At 40.6% G+C, this 19,180-nt stretch overlaps 1 protein-coding gene across 1 annotated transcript in view; it reads left to right on the top strand.

The window, feature by feature from the left end:
* The window catches only part of TTN (titin), a 277,183-nt gene that overhangs the window by 80,987 nt on the left and 177,016 nt on the right, over nt 1–19,180 (top strand). The window contains 60 exon segments of the mRNA XM_032594445.1: nt 356–634; nt 757–1,038; nt 1,838–1,978; nt 1,981–2,093; nt 2,095–2,116; nt 2,232–2,519; nt 2,678–2,687; nt 2,689–2,951; nt 3,044–3,052; nt 3,055–3,177; nt 3,180–3,240; nt 3,242–3,318; nt 3,429–3,455; nt 3,458–3,502; nt 3,505–3,684; nt 3,687–3,701; nt 3,814–3,906; nt 3,909–3,938; nt 3,941–4,064; nt 4,066–4,097; nt 4,222–4,395; nt 4,398–4,433; nt 4,436–4,507; nt 5,266–5,283; nt 5,286–5,546; nt 5,812–5,889; nt 5,892–6,086; nt 6,202–6,483; nt 6,629–6,907; nt 7,003–7,167; nt 7,170–7,289; nt 7,478–7,664; nt 7,666–7,689; nt 7,691–7,752; nt 7,847–7,894; nt 7,897–8,121; nt 8,221–8,499; nt 8,640–8,690; nt 8,693–8,773; nt 8,776–8,796; nt 8,799–8,921; nt 9,059–9,247; nt 9,250–9,315; nt 9,318–9,344; nt 10,858–11,027; nt 11,029–11,140; nt 11,859–12,137; nt 13,586–13,805; nt 13,807–13,865; nt 13,982–14,260; nt 14,685–14,972; nt 15,317–15,595; nt 15,708–15,986; nt 16,069–16,144; nt 16,146–16,283; nt 16,285–16,343; nt 16,923–17,081; nt 17,084–17,209; nt 17,339–17,626; nt 18,099–18,389. Of these exon segments, the coding sequence (XP_032450336.1) occupies nt 356–634; nt 757–1,038; nt 1,838–1,978; nt 1,981–2,093; nt 2,095–2,116; nt 2,232–2,519; nt 2,678–2,687; nt 2,689–2,951; nt 3,044–3,052; nt 3,055–3,177; nt 3,180–3,240; nt 3,242–3,318; nt 3,429–3,455; nt 3,458–3,502; nt 3,505–3,684; nt 3,687–3,701; nt 3,814–3,906; nt 3,909–3,938; nt 3,941–4,064; nt 4,066–4,097; nt 4,222–4,395; nt 4,398–4,433; nt 4,436–4,507; nt 5,266–5,283; nt 5,286–5,546; nt 5,812–5,889; nt 5,892–6,086; nt 6,202–6,483; nt 6,629–6,907; nt 7,003–7,167; nt 7,170–7,289; nt 7,478–7,664; nt 7,666–7,689; nt 7,691–7,752; nt 7,847–7,894; nt 7,897–8,121; nt 8,221–8,499; nt 8,640–8,690; nt 8,693–8,773; nt 8,776–8,796; nt 8,799–8,921; nt 9,059–9,247; nt 9,250–9,315; nt 9,318–9,344; nt 10,858–11,027; nt 11,029–11,140; nt 11,859–12,137; nt 13,586–13,805; nt 13,807–13,865; nt 13,982–14,260; nt 14,685–14,972; nt 15,317–15,595; nt 15,708–15,986; nt 16,069–16,144; nt 16,146–16,283; nt 16,285–16,343; nt 16,923–17,081; nt 17,084–17,209; nt 17,339–17,626; nt 18,099–18,389 (8,379 nt within the window).

The raw sequence follows: 19,180 nt of genomic DNA, 5'->3' as shown, positions 1-19,180 counted from the left end.
TATCTTAGTTATAGAGCATATACAAAAAATTTCAGCCCTGAAGTCAGGATTCCATACCTCATGCAAATCATCTTAATTAAGGTACTTGGGTTTGGTTTTTGTTTTACAACTTTTGCATCAATCCTTATAGTCCAAGATAAATTAGTAAGGTTAGGTAGATAGAAGTTGAGCTGTTTTGGAAAGACATCTAGGGGGTCTAGTCTGAGCTCTCTCCCAAGGAAGCGGAGTGATTTTACAAAGGCTAATGTTGCCCATTACAGTATCTTGACTCTTTCTTCCAACTTAAAAACAAAGAAATAAATATATTCTATGGAATTAAATAGCCCAATTCATTAGAAATTCTTGTTTTTTACAGAACCACCTGTTTTTAGCAGCTTCCCGCCTATAGTAGAAACCCTTAAAAATACTGAAGTTAGTCTTGAGTGTGAACTTTCGGGAACACCGCCATTTGAGGTGATATGGTACAAAGACAAGCGGCAACTGCGAAGTAGCAAGAAATACAAGATTGCCTCCAAAAATTTCCATGCAAGTATTCACGTTCTCAATGTTGAAACCTCAGACATTGGTGAATACCACTGCAAGGCACGGAATGAAGTGGGAAGTGATACTTGCATTTGTATTGTCAAATTGAAAGGTAAGTGTATTTCCTGCACATGGTGGAAATGGCAGGAATGTGCCCAACACTTATTTCCTCTCTCTCTCTTCCATTATCTGGACAATGTTCTCAACAGTCTCCACCCATCTTTCCCTGTTCAGAACCACCAAGATTTGTCTCCAAACTGAACAGCCTCACCGTTGTGGCTGGCGAGCCTGCTGAGTTACAAGCATCCATAGAAGGAGCCCAGCCTATTTCTGTCCAGTGGCTTAAAGAGAAAGAAGAAGTGATCAGAGAAAGTGAAAACATCAGAATTACATTTGTAGAAAATGTTGCAACTCTGCAGTTTGCAAAAGCAGAACCAGCTAATGCTGGGAAGTATATCTGCCAAATCAAGAATGATGGTGGAATGAGGGAAAACATGGCCACACTGACTGTTTTAGGTTGGTACAATATAGTATGATGGTCCCCTGGTAGAAGGTGGGGCCAAACACTGAGAAGACTTACTGAGAGTCACTGGTAGAATCTCTTGTTCTGAATTTCTTCTAGAATGATACATACTTTCTTATTTGAAAGGTTTAAGAGAAAGGACCTAATCGACCTTCTTCTTGTTTTTTTCCCCTAATTGATCTTTTAAACACTCTTTCCTATTTCTGTGATCCTGACAAAAAATTAGTTATCTGTTGATTGTTTACCTACTACTTTTCTTGATGGATTAGCAGATGCAATCATGACTCTCTTTTGCTTAAGCATGAAAACTGTGGGAGCCAGCATATGCAACAAAGAAATTTTGGTTACAAAGTACTGGTTGTTAAAGCTCACAAGAACTCCCAAGATCAAGTTTGATAGGAAAGACTTCCACTTGCATCTTTGAAGAATTTAGCAATTGTTTGGATGACAACTTTGAAAAAAAAAAAAACTGGCTCTAGAACCTTAAAAAAAAAAGCAGGAATATTAATTCATAATAACATGAATCCTTTGCTCTAAAGAGGGTCAAATGCAAATCAATACACATTGTCTAATGTATTATCTGAATTGTTTGGAAATCAACTAGTGCACAAGCACATTTCTTACTAATTCCCATAATTTCATGATAGCACGTAATTATGGAATCACATTTGAGGTCTAGAGAGAGAGCCTAACATAACCACACCACTGGAAGAAACAATGTGAGCGAATTTGAGAGTAGAGGCATGGTTAAGGTAATGGAACTTGACAGATGGCTGTCACGTTTTATTTCAGAGCCTGCAGTCATTGTTGAGAAGGCAGGACCAATGACGGTGACCGTGGGAGAAACGTGCACTCTGGAGTGTAAGGTGGCTGGCACTCCCGAACTCTCAGTTGAATGGTACAAGGACGGAAAGCTGTTGACCAGCAGCCAAAAAACAAATTTAGCTTCTACAACAAAATCTCTTCCTTAAAGATTCTCTCTGTTGAAAGGCAAGACGCAGGCACATACACTTTCCAGGTGCAAAATAATGTTGGAAAAAGCAGCTGTTACGGCTGTGGTTGATGTTTCAGGTTAGTTATGATCCGTTCCCCATGTTGCATGTGTGAATTCCTTTCACCGGTTTCCTTCTCTTAAGTCTCTTCTGCTCTTTAAATCCTGATGAGTCTCTTGCCTTTCTTCACACAGACCGAATGGTCCCTCCCCTCTTTCACACGAAGACTGAGAGATACCGCTGGGGGCTGGGTACTTCGTGCATCTTGGAGTGCAAAGTAGCTGGCTCATCACCTATCTCTGTTGCCTGGTTTCATGAGAGAACTAAGATTGTCAGTGGAGCAAAGTACCAAACCACATTTTCAGATAATGTCTGCACGCTGCAGCTGAATTCTCTGGATTCCTCAGATATGGGCAATTACACATGCGTGGCTGCGAATGCCGCTGGGTCTGATGAGTGTCGTGCCGTGTTGGCCGTACAAGGTCAGTGTTATAGATGCAAACCGTTTCTTACAGATTCCTCTCTGGGTGCACATCCAGGCACACATCTGACACACATTCAAAAGTGCTCTTTGTCTTTGATTCAAAGTTGCAGCTTAGAAGCTTATAGGCTCTTTTCACTGTCCTCCATGTCTATGTAGAACCACCGTCTTGTGAAGGAACCTGAACCTGTGGAGATACTACCAGGCAAAAACGTCACCTTCACAAGCGTTATTAGAGGATCCCCTCCGTTCAAGGGGGCTGGTTCAGAGGTGCAGGGAATGGTGAGAGGAGACCAGTGCAACATCTATTTTGAAGACACTGTGGCAGAACTGGAATTATTTAATGTGGACATCTCTCAGAGTGGGGAGTATACTTGTGTGGTTTCTAACAGTGCTGGCCAAACATCCTGCACTACTCGCCTCTTTGTAAAAGGTTTGCTCAAGTGCATTTCTCTTCCTACTCTTTATACATTGACATCTTTGTGCTTTTACTGTGTTTGATTGCTATGCTTTGTCACTCACCAGAACCAGCTACGTTGTGAAGAGGTTAAGCGATCAGTCTGTGGAACCAGGGAAGTCCATAATTCTGGAGAGCACCTATACTGGAACCCTTCCAATTTCAGTTACCTGGAAAAAGGATGGTTTTGACATAACTCCATCTGAAAATGCAGCATGGTCACAACAGAGAAAACTTGCATCCTAGAAATCCTGAACAGCACAAAAAGACGCGGGACAGTACTCCTGCGAAATTGAAAATGAGGCAGGGAAGGATGTTTGCAAAGCTTTGGTATCGACATTAGGTGTGTTGTCTTATTCTCTCTTTTAATAATTGGCATTGAGGTAACACGAAGCATGGGTTTGTTTGGTTTTCTTTAATTCTAGTCGCTGATTGCGATCCTTTGTTCTTTAGAACCACCTTATTTTGTTACGGAACTGGAGCTCTGGAGGCATCCGTTGGAGATTCAGTTTCTTTACAATGCCAAGTTGCGGGACACCAGAAATCACAGTGTCTTGGTACAAAGAGACACCAAGTTACGGCCAACTCCTGATACAGGACCTATTTACAAACAATGTGGCCACGCTTTGTTTTAACAAAGTGAACATTAACGACAGTGGAGAGTACACCTGTAAAGCAGAAAATAGTATAGGAACTGCTTCGTCTAAGACGTCTTCAGAATTCAAGGTGACGATATTATTTTAGAAATTAAGAAAATTTGAAATCTTAATTCTTCTATCTTTGTGGAGAATTTTCACTTCATCTACTAATGACTCCAGTATTGCTTGTCTTCCTACAGAGCGCCAACTCCCACCTTCCTTTGCAAGACAACTGAAAGACATCGAACAAACTGTTGGGCTTCCAGTTACACTCACTTGTCGATTAAATGGCTCCGCCCCATCCAAGTGTGCTGGTATAGAGATGGGGTCTTTTACTACATGATGAAAATCTACAGATGTAATTTGTAGATAACGTGGCAACTTTAAAAATTTTGCAAAATGACTGAGCCACTCCTGGCCAGTACTCCTGCTCATCATCTAACCCACTTGGAAGCATCTTCTAGTGCTAGACTGACAGCAAGAGGTTTGTTCCCACATTAATCTTTCTCTTTGCAAAACATGACTTCTTATTCATGTCGAGGAGAAATGGCCAATGAAAAAAGTAAAACAAAACAAAATGTCCATTGCCTTTTCTTTTCATTTTCCAGAACCTAAGAAATCTCCATTCTTTGACATCAAGCCTGTATCTATAGATGTCATTGCTGGGGAAAGTGCTGACTTTGAGTGTCATGTTACTGGTGCTCAACCAATGCGAATCACTTGGTCAAAAGACAACAAGGAGATACGTCCTGGAGGAAATTATACTATCACATGTGTGGGAAACATCCCCATTTAAGAATTCTTAAAGTAGGCAAAGGAGACCCGGGCAATATACTTGCCAAGCAACCAATGATGTTGGCAAAGACATGTGCTCGGCTCAACTCAGTGTAAAAGGTATCATTATATGGTGTCTACCAGAATTTGTCCTTCCCACATTTGCGTAATTGTCTTCTAAGAAGTTTCTTTAGCTTTTAAATTTGGGGGGTAAACTAACCGGGTCATGTTAGAAGGTATATTAGTGTTGAAGAAAACATTAATCAATGTTCTGTTTTGTCTTTTTTTTTTTTAATGTTTATTATTTTTGAGAGAGAGAGAGACAGAGAGCAAGCATGGGAGGGGCAGAGAGAGAGGGGGGCACAGAATCGGAAGCAGGCTCCAGGCTCTGAGCTGTCAGCACAGAGCTGATGCGGGTCGAACTCACGAGCTGTGAAATCGTGACTGAGCTGAAGTTGGACACTTAACCAACTGAGCCACCCAGGCGCCCCTGTTTTGTCTTTATATTGTTCTTTAAATCAGTGTTATCTCTAAGTGTGATCCTATCAAATAGTGTTTAATTGAAATTTGTTAAATATTGTTTCAACTGTCCATTCTCATTTTTTGTACTTTCTGTCATATGCATTCTGATTTATCATTACTAAATTTTGATCAAATACCTCTATAATACATAACTTATATGTTTCAGTTTAATATCAAACTACAAAAATAAACTTAACAATTAAACCCTCTATTACAAGCTTATTTTATAGAAAAGATAACATGTTACCATAAAATTATCAGGAAGTATATTCTTCGTAAACCAGTGACCAGTTTAAATATGTGTTTGTGGGATCTTCAACTACAAACATAAGCTATTTTTTCCTTTGATTTACTAGAACCTCCCAAGTTTGTTAAGAACTAGAAGCTTCAAAAATTGCAAAGCAGGGAGAACCCATCCAACTGGAATGTAAAATAAGTGGTTCCCCAGAAATCAAAGTTTTGTGGTTCCGAAACGACAGTGAACTTCATGAAAGTTGGAAATACAACATGTCATTCATTAATTCTGTGGCATTGCTTACCATCAATGAAGCCAGCACTGAGGACAGTGGGGACTATATCTGTGAGGCCCATAATGGTGTTGGAGATGCCAGCTGCAGCACAGCCCTGACTGTTAAAGGTTAGACACTAAGCATCTTTCTTTTCCTCTGATTTGATTCTTTCTCAACAATGTTACGAGCTCCAAACTAAAAAGGCTCATTAAGAGGATTTGCTTGTAATTCTTAAACTAGTTTTTACGAATTATTATTTCTGGTGTTTGTTAGCGTAAATGTCATATGGTCACACCAATCCCTCTTAATGATTCTGGATTCTAAAATATTTTTTTTGCTTTTTAGCTAGCAAATATTCTCATCATTTAACTTCTTTTTTTTTTCTTCTGGTAGCACCTGTTTTCACTCAGAAGCCTTCTCCAGTAGGAGCTCTTAAAGGTTCTGATGTTATCTTGCAATGTGAAATTTCGGGAACCCCCCATTTGAAGTGGTGTGGGTTAAAGATCGAAAGCAAGTTCGAAGCAGCAAGAAATTTAAAGTCACTTCAAAAAATTTTGATACAAGTCTTCATATCCTTAATCTTGAAGCCTCCGATGTAGGAGAATATCACTGCAAAGCTACTAATGAGGTGGGAAGCGACACATGTGTTTGCACTGTCAAGTTCAAAGGTTTGTATACATGGGCAAAAAACATATGCCTCTTCCTTTCATCTTTTCTTGCTCAACTAATAATTTATGTGGCTGTGAGTCTCTTTATTTTCTCTAACCACAAATTTTTCATTAGAACCCCCACGGTTTGTGAAAAAGCTAAGCGACACCTCAACCCTTATTGGGGATCCTGTTGAGTTACGGGCTGTAGTGGAAGGCTTCCAGCCAATTTCTGTTGTCTGGCTGAAAGATAAAGGTGAAGTCATCAGAGAGAGTGAAAACACTAGGATTTCATTCATTGATAATGTTGCAACCCTCCAACTTGGGAGCCCGGAAGCATCTAATTCTGGAAAATATGTGTGCCAAATCAAAAATGAAGCTGGAATGAGAGAATGTTCAGCAGTCTTGACTGTACTAGGTTAGTAACAAAGTAAAACCTGAGAAAAAATCAAATTGGCCCATGATCATCATCTGCAAATAGTACTCTTACCCCATAATATATTGATCACACTCTTAGTTTGGAAGGTGACTTTATTTTCAATGCATTATACTTCTTCTTTTAGAACCAGCCAGAATCCTAGAGAAGCCGGAACCCATGACTGTCACTACTGGAAATCCTTTTGCTTTAGAGTGTGTAGTGACTGGAACCCCCGAACTTTCAGTCAAGTGGTTCAAAGATGGGAGAGAATTATCTGCAGACAGCAAACATCACATTACATTCATCAACAAAGTGGCTTCAGTTAAAATCCCTTGTGCAGAGATGAGCGACAAGGGGTTATATAGCTTTGAAGTGAAAAACAGCGTTGGTAAAAGTAGCTGTTCTGTGTCTGTCCACGTTTCTGGTGAGTGGTAGGAGGTTCTCATGAGTATATAATTTTTCCTAGAAAAACAAAAAAAGAAAGTTCTCTTATCAAAGGAAAACTACTCTTCACCCTAGATCGCGTTGTGCCTCCTTCCTTCATCCGCAAGCTGAAAGACACGAATGCCATCCTGGGAGCCTCCGCGGTTTTGGAATGTCGAGTCTCCGGTTCAGCCCCGATTTCAGTTGGCTGGTTTCAAGATGGCAATGAGATCGTTAGTGGGCCTAAATGCCAGTCCAGCTTTCAGAAAATGTCTGTACTTTGAATCTGAGCTTATTGGAGCCCACCGACACAGGCACATACACGTGTGTGGCCGCCAACGTGGCGGGTTCTGACGAATGCTCTGCCGTCCTGACCGTGCAAGGTCAGTGTGCAAGGATCGGGCTGCAGCTTCTCTAACGTCTTTATTCTGAGGGACTTAGTGCCTGCCTTGCATTGCAATTTCTTTATCTTCTCTTCATGCTTAGTCTTAGTTCCCTTTTTTCAAGTAGCAGAAGCACATCTCACCTGGATTTCTTTCTTTCTTGCTCTCCTCCTCCCTTGGGGTATCCAAACCACCGTCTTTTGAACAAATCCCTGACTCTGTGGAAGTTCTACCTGGAATAAGCCTCATATTCAGCTGTGTCATTAGAGGCACCCCTCCGTTCAAGGTCAAATGGTTCAAAGGCAGCAGGGAACTGGTGTCAGGGGAGTCATGCACCATCTCTCTGGAAGATTTTGTGACAGAACTGGAGTTGTGGGGTGGAGCCATTGCAGAGCGGAGACTTCTTGCCTTGTTACTAATGATGCTGGCAGTGCCTCCTGTACCGCACATCTTTTTGTGAAAGGTCGGCTCTTTGCTCCCACTTGCGTATCTTTTCAATTTTCTTCCAAGTCTTCATTTAAAGATGCCAATTTTACCCTCATGTTTTCTCCATATAGAACCAGCCACCTTTGTGAAAAGATTGGCTGATTTCAGCGTGGAGACAGGAAGCCCATAGTTCTCGAGGCCACATACACTGGTACACCTCCCATCTCAGTGAGCTGGATGAAGAATGAGTTCCCTCTTTCACAGTCTCAGAATTGCAGTTTACCACGACAAAAATCTACCATCCTGGAAATTGTTGACAGCACTGTAGAGGATTACGCACAATACAGTTGCCTGATAGAAAATGAGGCTGGTCAAGATATCTGTGAAGCTCTGGTGTCTGTCTTAGGTGTTAACAAGTTATCTCTCTTTCATTGCTATCTTCTTTCTTTTAAAGCATCCTCTTTATGTTAGCGTGACTGATTGATTATCATCCTTTGTACCCTAGAACCACCTTATTTCATTGAACCTCTGGAACATGTGGAAGCAGCCATCGGAGAACCCGTAACTTTACAATGTAAAGTGGATGGAACCCCAGAAATTAGAATTTCTTGGTATAAAGAACACACAAAGCTACGATCAGCTCCTGCGTATAAAATGCAATTTAAAAATAACGTTGCCTCTTTAGTAATCAACAAAGTGGATCACAGTGACGTAGGAGAGTATACGTGCAAGGCAGAAAACAGTGTGGGGGCCATCGCTTCTTCAGCTGTGCTTGTTATCAAAGGTGATGATGCTTTTGTTTAACGAGTCTTACTGTGTGCTGACAGACCCATTTTCTTAAAAACATCAAAATTTTAATGGGTTGAAATATGTTGTGGTTGTTTTCTCTCTTGTGAATAAGGATTATCTGTAACTTCTTTACAGAGCGCAAACTTCCACCTTCCTTTGCAAGAAAACTGAAGGATGTTCATGAGACGTTGGCTTCCCAGTTGCGTTTGAATGTCGCATCAATGGCTCAGAACCTCTTCAAGTGTCTTGGTACAAGGACGGGGTGCTTTTGAAGATGATTCTAATTTGCAAACATCTTTGTTCATAACGTAGCAACTCTTCAGATTTTGCAAACTGACCAGAGCCACGTTGGTCAGTACAATTGCTCAGCTTCTAATCCTCTTGGAACTGCTTCATCCAGTGCCAAGCTCCTTGCAGGTGAGTAGTAATCACCTTACTCTCTTTCTTACCAAGCAGCTTCGCTGCTGTTGGCCACTGGGCTAGTGCCACTTAGTTCCTGCTGTGTCTGGGAGCATGAAAAGTGAGGTCACCATGTTGGTCTTCATCCTTTTCAGAGCATGAAGTGCCTCCTTTCTTTGATCTAAAGCCTGTATCAGTAGATCTTGCTCTTGGAGAAAGTGGTTCTTTTAAATGTCATGTAACTGGAACTGCACCCATCAAAATCACTTGGGCCAAAGATAACCGAGAGATTCGCCCTGGAGGCAACTACAAGATGACTTTGGTCGAAAATACTGCCACTCTGACAGTCTCAAAGTAAGCAAAGGTGATGCTGGGCAGTATACCTGCTACGCAAGCAACGTCGCTGGAAAAGACTTTGTTCTGCTCATCTGGGTGTACAAGGTACTTGTCCCAAAAAAGTAGCAACATCTCTTACATTTTCAATATCTTGAAATATAGGAGGAAGGGTGTGCTTGAAAGTTATGTTTAGGACCATGGTCTAGTAATTAGAAGAGACCAGATGGATCCAGAGCCTATCAAGTGGGGTCAAGCTTTAAAATTTTTTATTAAAAAATTATAAAACCAGTAAAACATGGACTGAAAAATCCATTTTCAAAGGCTAAAATAGAGACGAGGAAATAGTGAACAAAAGTGTTTGGCAGAATTGCAAGAAGATCCAATTTTTGAAAGAAATCAGTTTGGGTGGGGGAAAGAAAGGAAGTTATCTCAAAGACTTATCTTCCACAGTAGTTTGTAAACTAATGGATTTAGTTTCTCTAGAGGGTAGCGGATCCCAAACAATCAAGCCCTTCCAGAAGAGTGAGCTTGTGTCAACCTCTTTTCCTCCACTATACCCACTTAAATAATAGTGGAAATCAGAGGGCTGGGGAGAACATCAATGTTCAACATTGTAGAAGGCAACAATTTCTGTCTGTAGCAAGTGCATGGCTGCTATTGTCAGAAATTAAATAGTTAATGAGCTGCTGATTTAACCCATTAGAGAAATTTTTAAGGGTTTTTGTGGTGATACTTTATAGATATCTTGAAATTAAAATAGCATTGCATTTACCAGCCCATTTGCTCTATGGCATATTCCTAATCATTTTATCCCTGAGCTTGAATTTTTTCCTTCAGTTAATGAAGAAAGCTTGCTCTCCCTACTCATATGGGAAATTGTGAGGGTTGAAGAAATATCTATCTAAGGTGTAAAGAGAAATTGGCATAAATATTAAGAAAACTCACCCAATTTTGTTGTTTTGATTCCTCATGGTACATATTGATATCTTTGCAACCATAGGAGTTAGGCCTCTGCTGACTTACATACAGGAGAGTGGTCAAACTCTCTTATTTATTCCCGGTGAACCTCATAGGGCCTCCAGCAACAGATGCACCCTCTCCTCTGATCTTGCAGTAAAGATACGATTTGGGGGCACCTGGGTGGCTCCGTCAGTTTAGCATCTGACTCTTGATTTCAGCTCAGAATGATCTCACGGGTCCATGAAATTGAGCCCCGCATTGGGCTCTGTGCTGACAGTGCAGAGCCTGCTGGGGATTCTCTGTCCCTCTCTCTTCTGCCCCTATCCCACTCAAAATAAATGTTGTTTGAAAAGATATATCTTTGGTTGGGAGGAGGACCACACAATATGGATCGATGTATTTTCCTCCTTCCTTTTGCAATAATATTTAATGTAGGTGCTTACTGAAATAAATGCATGTTAGTTTTAGAAATTTCTGCTTAGATTTAATCATTGTTAACTACTAATATTAGCTATTCTTCCCTGAATGGCCTCAAATAATTTGTTTTCCAGAGTTAAAGACCTCTCTATCTGACAAAGAGTTTCCTTTTTTCTCTTCATCTTGAGGTTACACATGTCTTTTCCATCCCTTACCTTGTGTTTCTCTCTTCATTCCATAGAACCACCCAGGTTCATTAAGAAGCTAGAACCATCAAGAATTGTGAAACGGGATGAATCCACAAGATATGAATGTAAAATAGGAGGGTCTCCAGAAATCAAGGTGTTATGGTACAAAGACGAGACTGAAATTCAAGAGAGCAGTAAATTCAGAATGTCATTCATTGACTCGGGTGGCAGTGTTGGAAATGCACAACCTCAGTGTTGAAGACAGTGGAGACTACACGTGTGAAGCCCGCAATGCAGCGGGCAGTGCAAGCAGCAGCACTTCCTTAAAAGTGAAAGGTCAGACCTTACTCTTCCTTCGCAGTTTTCACACTGGACTCCTTTCCAGCAGTCCTCTCAGTTCCTGTTTGATTCTAGCAGTATCTTAAATTATTATTTTATTTTTTTATTATTAAATATAATTTATTGTCAAATTGGTTTCCATACAACACCCAGTGCTCATCCCAACAGATGCCCTCCTCAATGCCCATCACCCACCTTCCCCTCTCCCCCCACACCCTCCGTCAACCCTCAGTTTGTTCTCAGTATTTAAGCATCTCTTATGGTTTGCCTACCTCCCTCTCTGTAACTTTCCCCCCCCACCACCCCCCCCCCCCCCCCCCACCCCCCCCACCCCCCCCCCCCCCCCCCCCCCCCCCCCCCCCCCCCCCCCCCCCCCCCCCACCCCCCCCCCCCCCCCCCCCCCCCCGCTTCACCTTCCGCATGGTCTTCTGTTAAGTTTCTCAGGATCCACATATGAGTGAAAACATATGGTATCTGTCTTTCTCTGCCTGACTTATTCCACTTAGCATAATACTCTCCAGTTCCATCCACGTTGCTACAAATGGCCAGATTTCATTCTTTCATCTTATATGTTTAAAGGGTGCAATTGAAAATTAAAAGTGGTATTGTCTGTCTTGATAATAGAACGGGAAACAGATTCCTACTTGAAACTAGATACTTACAGAACACATCCAAATATTCCTTTTTCTCTAACCTAATTACCTTTCAATTGTAGAACCACCCATTTTCCGCAAAAAACCTCATCCTATTGAGACACTGAAAGGAGCTGATGTTCATCTTGAATGTGAGCTGCAGGGTACGCCCCCATTCCAAGTTTCTTGGCATAAGGATAAGAGAGAACTGAGGAGCGGCAAGAAGTACAAGATAATGACTGAGAACTTCCTAACAAGTATTCACATCCTGAACGTCGACACTGCAGACATGGGGGAATACCAGTGCAGAGCCACCAACGATGTGGGCAGTGACTCTTGTGTTGGTTCTATCACTCTGAAAGGTTAGAGTGGCTTCATTTTTTTCTGTCTGCTCTTTCCCTTCCCATTTTTTTCCCTCTAATTGTAATACTCTTTGGCTTCTTAGTGATGCCCTGTCCTTTTATCGCTAGCTCTGTCTTCCACTTTTCCTTTTTTATTTTTCCAAATCCTTTTTTATGTTTAGTGTGCATCCCATTTCCAAATCCTACCAACTACCATTTTAGACCATTTTTCCTGTGGATTTCATTGAACTTAGAATCCTGGAGAGGACAAGATGTTTGACTCTTTCAGCTTAATGTAAATTCTAGCATATCCCTGCTCTCACTCACCAAAAATACCTCTTATTTAAGAAATGGAAACAACATATTATCACTAGTGTAATTCCTAGCATTGCATGACTTAAGTACTGCTAGACCCATACGTTCTTTTTTTTTTCCAAAAGGTTTTATTTTTAAGTAATCTCTATACTCAATATGGGGCTCGAACTCACAACCCCGAGATCAAGAGTCATAAGCTCCACTGACTGAGTCAGTCAGGCACCTCTGGAACATTTTGTATGAACATCATCCTTTTTTTCCTAAATATAATTTATTGTCATGTTAACATACAGTGTACCGTGTGCTCTTGGTTTCAGGTGTAGATTCCCATGATTCATCACTTACAACACTCAGTGCTCATCCCAAGAAATGCCCTTCTCAATATCCATCACCCATCTTCCCCTCCTACTGTACCCCTCTTCAACCCTCAGTGTGTTCTCTGTATTTAAGAGTCTTTATGATTTGCCTCCCTCTGTTTTTGAAACTATTTTACCCTTCCCTTCCCCCATCGTCTTCTGTTAAGTTTGTCAAATTCCACATATGAGTGAAAACATATGATATCTGTCTTTCTCTGACTGACTTATTTCACTTAGCATAATACCCTCCAGTTCCATCCACATTGCTGCAAATGGTAGGATTTCATTCTTTCTCATTGCCAAGTAGTATTCCATTGTATATATAACCACATCTTCTTTATTTGTCAGTTGATGGACATTTAGGCTCTTTCCATAATGTGGCTATTGTTGAAAGTGCTGCTATAAACATTGGGGTACATGTGCCCCTATGAATCAGCTGTCTGTATCCATTGGGTAAATTCCTAGTAGTGCTATTGCTGGGTTGTAGGGTAGTTCCATTTTTAATTTTTTGAGGTACCTCCACACTGTTTTCCAGAGCAGTTGCCCTGGTTTGCATTGCCACCAACAGTGCAGGAGGGTTCCCCTTTCTCCACATCCTCGCCAACATCTGTTGTTGTCTGAGTTGTTAATTTAGTCACTCTGACTGGTGTGAGGTGGTATCTCAGTGTGGTTTTGATTTGTACTGCCCTGATGATGAGCGATGTTGAGAATCTTTGCATGTGTCTGTTGGCCATCTGAATGTCTCCTTTGGAAAAGTTAGACCTATGCATTTTAAATGACATGCCTCTTTGCTTTCAGCACCACCAAGATTCGTGAAGAAGCTCAGTGATGTTTCTACCATCGTTGGTGAAGAAGTTCAGCTGCAGACTACTATCGAAGGCGCTGAGCCAATTTCAGTGGTGTGGTTCAAAGATAAAGGGGAAATTGTTAGAGAAAGTGACAACATATGGGTTTCTTATTCAGAAAACGTTGCAACCCTACAGTTTGCAAGAGCAGAAACAGCCAATGCTGGGAAGTACCTGTCAGATCAAAAACGATGCTGGAATGCAAGAGTGCTTTGCCACACTCTCTGTTCTCGGTTAGTACAAATAGAACATTGTCATGAATACAAAACACATCCTTACTGGTATCCATGTTTTCTGTAGTTTTTCAGCTTGATTTTAAAATCTGAGTGTAATCTGTATCTCATTCCAGAACCTGCAGCAATTGTGGAAAAGCCGGAATCCATAAGAGTTACCACAGGAGATACCTGTACCTTGGAGTGCACAGTCACTGGCACGCCTGAACTCAGTACTAAGTGGTTTAAGGATGGAAAACAACTGACAAGTGACAGCAAATACAAAATAAGCTTCTTCAACAAAGTATCTGGCCTTAAGATCATTAATGTGGCACCTAGTGACAGTGGCGTATACAGTTTCGAGGTGCAAAACCCCGTTGGCAAAGACAGCTGTACAGCCTCAGTTCAAGTTTCAGGTTGGTTGGTTAGTCTTTTGCTAAGACCGTGAGTCTTACATCTTCTCCATCAGCAAAATCAGAAGTAACGTACCCATAGAGTTAGAAGAAAACCACATGGAGAAATTTCCACAATTCAGAGTGATTAGAGTTAAACTGAATCCCTGGAGAAGGACAAAGTTTGTCTTTAACTATCACTTATGATGGAATAATTCACCACACAACAGTTCACAGTGATGAGAGACCAAGATCCTTAACACATCAATCAGTACATCTCACATTGATTCGTGAGGCTTTTGACTGTGTGAACCCATAGGGAACTCTTTGATACCTTCGCAAAAAAGCCAAGTGGATCTAGGGATATTCCATCAAAAATACAATAATTCTCTTTTCAAAACATGTTCTAACTGATGTCCCTTGTTCGTTTGATTTTTACCACATTCAGACCGAATTGTTCCTCCTGCATTCACGAGAAAATTGAAAGAGACGAATGGTCTGTCTGGTTCCTCAGTTGTAATGGAGTGCAAAGTCTATGGATCACCTCCGATCTCTGTGTCCTGGTTCCATGAAGGAAATGAGATCAGCAGTGGAAGGAAATACCAGTCCACCCTGACAGATAACACTTGTGCTTTAACTGTGAACATGCTGGAAGAATCAGATGCTGGCAACTACACATGTGTAGCTACTAATGTGGCTGGTTCTGACGAATGCAGTGCTCCTTTGACTGTGAGAGGTCAGTTAAAAAGACAGCAAAACAGGGGCACCTGGGTGGCTCAGTTGGTTAAGTGTCTAACCCTTGATCTCAGCTCACATCATGATTTTGCAGTTTGTGAGTTCTAGCCCCACGTTGGGCTCTGCACTGACAGCGTGAAGCCTGCTGGGGATTCTCTTTTTCCCCCCTTCTCTCTCTGCCCCTCTCCTGCTCACTCATGCTTTCTCTCTCAAAATAAATAAATTTTAAAAATACAGCCAAATAGAGCTGTATTTCATAGTTTGTTAAATTTAGTAAGTATTTTTATCATCAAAGTGGAAAAATATTAAATTGTTTTTGGTATGTGTTTGTGTGTGTTTGTGTAGAACCACCATCTTTTGTTCAGAAACCTGAGGCCATGGATGTTTTAACTGGAGCCAACGTAACTTTCACAAGCATCGTAAAAGGAACACCTCCTTTCAGTGTCAGCTGGTTCAAGGGTAGCACTGAACTAGTACCAGGGGACAGATGTAATGTGTCTCTGGAGGATTCAGTTGCCGAACTGGAGCTGTTTGATGTAGATACAACACAAAGTGGAGAATACACCTGCATAGTTAGTAATGAAGCTGGCAGAACTTCTTGTACAACTCATCTCTATGTAAAAGGTTTGTTGGGCTGCTATTTTGCATTTTTACAATTAGCATATACAAAGTAACAGTTAGGTCTATATCTGAATGTATATGGGTTGATTTCATATCGTCGATCTGTTTTCTATAGCCCCAGCCAAATTTGTGAAGAGGCTCAATGATTACAGCATAGAGAAAGGAAAACCCCTGATACTAGAGGGCACGTATACTGGAACTCCTCCTATTTCCGTTACATGGAAGAAAAATGGCATAAACATAACTCCTTCTCAGAGGTGTCATATAACCACAACCGAAAAGTCTGCAATCCTGGAAATCCCAAGTAGCATGGTAGAGGACGCAGGACAATACAATTGCTACATCGAAAATGCTTCTGGAAAAGATTCCTGTTCCGCACAAATACTGATACTAGGTTTGTTATCCCACATTCATATCTTCATATATAAATAATCATCTGGCATGTCTCTTGATGACTTTATCTCTCCTGCCTGCAGAACCACCATATTTTGTCAAGCAGTTGGAGCCTGTTAAGGTGACCGTTGGAGATTCTGCCTCTTTACAATGCCAAGTTGGGGACCCCTGAAATTGGGGTGTCTTGGTACAAAGGAGATACAAAATTAAGACCTACTACCACCTACAAAATGCATTTTAGGAACAACGTTGCTACACTGGTTTTCAACCAGGTTGACAGTAGTGACAGTGGAGAATATCTGCAGAGCTGAAAACAGTGTGGGAGAAGTTTCTTCATCAACTTTCCTTACTGTTCAAGGTGATTGCAATATTTTAGAAGTGAATGAATTTGTGTTGCTTTTGAATAAGATTTAAAATACCTGGTGAAGGACTTCCTTCTGCCCAATGCAAAATGTTCCGCTTGAGAAATTATATCTACAGTTAGTGGCTTACCTTTGTCTATTGGTGGGAGTGAGAAGAGGCCTAAGTGTTTGGTTGGAAGGATCATGGAATCAATTGTCTCTATAATTAAATCTTTAAGAAAAATGAGTGGCCATATTTTTAAAATTTCCCCTCATGAGTATCCCATTCAATAGGCAACAAAGCAGTCCTAACAATAGGAGAATCTGCTGTGTGCCTGGAGATGTACCTTAAGCCAATCAATTTCCCCTCAGGCTTACATATTTTTGTGCCTAGTATGCATTAGGGTGACCACAGAGTGAAAATTCTGCTCCGAAGGTTTATATGTTGTTCTTTGCGTCCAAGTTGATTCAAGAGCTGTTAATACCTCTTGATATTTTTGTAGACATACTATTATATATAACAATAATTGTGAAAAGAGTATTTGGCAAATTAAAAACATCCAGAAGTGTTCATTATTTTAATTCTGTTCCTACAGAGCAAAAACTTCCACCATCATTTTCTCGGCAATTGCGAGATGTCCAAGAAACAGTTGGACTTCCAGTTGTTTTTGAATGTACCATACACGGATCAGAACCTATCTCAGTGTCTTGGTATAAAGATGGCAAGCCGTTGAAAGATGGCCCAAATGTACAAACACATTTTTAGATAATGTAGCCACTCTGAATATTTTTAAAACAGATCGGAGCCTTGCAGGCCAGTATTCTTGCACAGCTACAAATCCTATTGGGTCAGCTTCTTCCAGTGCCAGACTCATTCTCACAGGTTTGTGGATTCTTTGACTTCTTTCTATTTCTATAAATAAAATTTCTGTGATCAAAATTAAGGAGAAAACATCACAGTTTCTGTCAAGTGGAGTGGCTATAAAACCTTGCCTTTCTGCTCTGCTTTTAGAGGGGAAGAACCCACCCTTCTTTGACATTCCCGTCGCCCCTGTGGATGCTGTGGTCGGTGAAAGTGCGGACTTTGAGTGCCACGTGACTGGGACACAACCAATAAAAGTCACCTGGGCCAAAGATAACAGAGAGATACGCAGTGGTGGAAACTACCAGATTAGTTACCTGGAAAACAGCGCCCACCTGACAATCCTGAAAGTGGACAAGGGAGACTCCGGGCAGTATACCTGCTATGCTGTGAATGAAGTGGGAAAGGACTCCTGCACGGCTCAACTTAATATAAAAGGTATCGTTTATTTCTCATGTGGTCCAACAAAAACATAATCATTTTCTGTTCTTTCCTAACAGTGCAGTTTCTATTAGGGCAGTGAAATTTAGGACTGTTTTAAACAGATGACATAAAAATGTTTAAGAAGAAATGTTTCTCTAGAGAACAAGTGATATTTCTAAATTCATATTTTTCTAAAACTGTATACATCCTACATAACCCTAAGACCACCCTCCTCTTTTTATTTTTTACAATTATGTGGTTCTGGAGACAGTTGTAAGTTATTTTCATCATCTATCCCATAAATGAGAGAACAGTTTAGAATAAGTTTGTGGAGGGGGCTGAAATTTTAGGAACATACACTGATTTGGTGTATTTAGTTGGTCAGCATTAACTTTTAACGTAAAATATGACTCCTTTTTCCTGAAAAGCCTCATATCGATAACCTGCTCCTGGCTTCCATTTCATATATCATTGCAATTTCTTACAGAGCGGCTCATTCCACCAAGTTTCACTAAAAAACTCTCAGAGACAGTTGAAGAAACAGAAGGGAATTCTTTCAAGCTTGAGGGCCGTGTTGCTGGCTCCCAGCCTATAATGGTTGCATGGTACAAGAATAATATAGAGATACATCCAACTTCTAACTGTGAAATCACATTCAAGAACAACATACTCCTGCTGCATGTCAAGAAGGCGGGCATGGGTGATGCTGGTTTGTACACATGCAAAGTGTCGAATGATGCAGGCTCTGCTCTGTGTACATCTTCAATTGTCATCAAAGGTTAGTTATCCTTGCACCCCCAAGCCTCTTGTGTTCTTCTTTATTGCCCATTAGATATTCCTGTGCATTTCTTCTGACATATGCATTTCTTCTTTACATCTGTTGACCAAGTAAGTTATAACAGATATATGTACAGTTGACCCTTAACAAATGGAGGTTACGCCCTGACAAATCCCTGTATAACTTTCGACTTCTCCAAAACTTTACTAATAGGGGACTGTTGACTGGAAGCCTTACCGATAACATCAACAGTTGATTAACATAATTTTATGTTATGTATTATATGTTATATTCTTACAGTACAGTAAGCTAGAGAAGAGAAAAAAATCTGCTGGTAAGGAGACTCACGCCATTCAAACCCATGTTGTTCAAAGGCCAACTATAAATATACATTATGTAATTGGCACACCATAATTCCACATATATTACTTAAAATATATTACTACTTGTAATTTACATGGCCAGCAAAGTAGGTGTCCTATACTCAAGGGACTAAAATCTTAGCTTGTATATCATATCCCACAATTCTCTCCAGCAGCTAGAATTAATTCCAAGTCTACTTGGAAATTCATGTGCAAGTGGTATATGGATTTTTATGAAGCATATTTGTTTCAAAAACTTCTTAAATTTTCATCATTGAAAATTGCATTAGCTTTGCTCATTTCTAGTTATATCACACTCTAAAACATTCTCTTTTCCATTGCTAAAGGATTATTGTTTGACATATATTGCCCAAAGCTTTTAGCCTGTAAATGAATATTAATCCCAGACAAAAGAGTAAAATTTGCTTG

This window comes from Lynx canadensis, chromosome C1 (assembly GCF_007474595.2).
Source record: "Lynx canadensis isolate LIC74 chromosome C1, mLynCan4.pri.v2, whole genome shotgun sequence".
Lineage (NCBI taxonomy): Eukaryota > Metazoa > Chordata > Mammalia > Carnivora > Felidae > Lynx > Lynx canadensis.
Note: the sequence above shows the minus strand (reverse complement) of the source record. Positions and strands in the feature narration are given on the sequence as shown.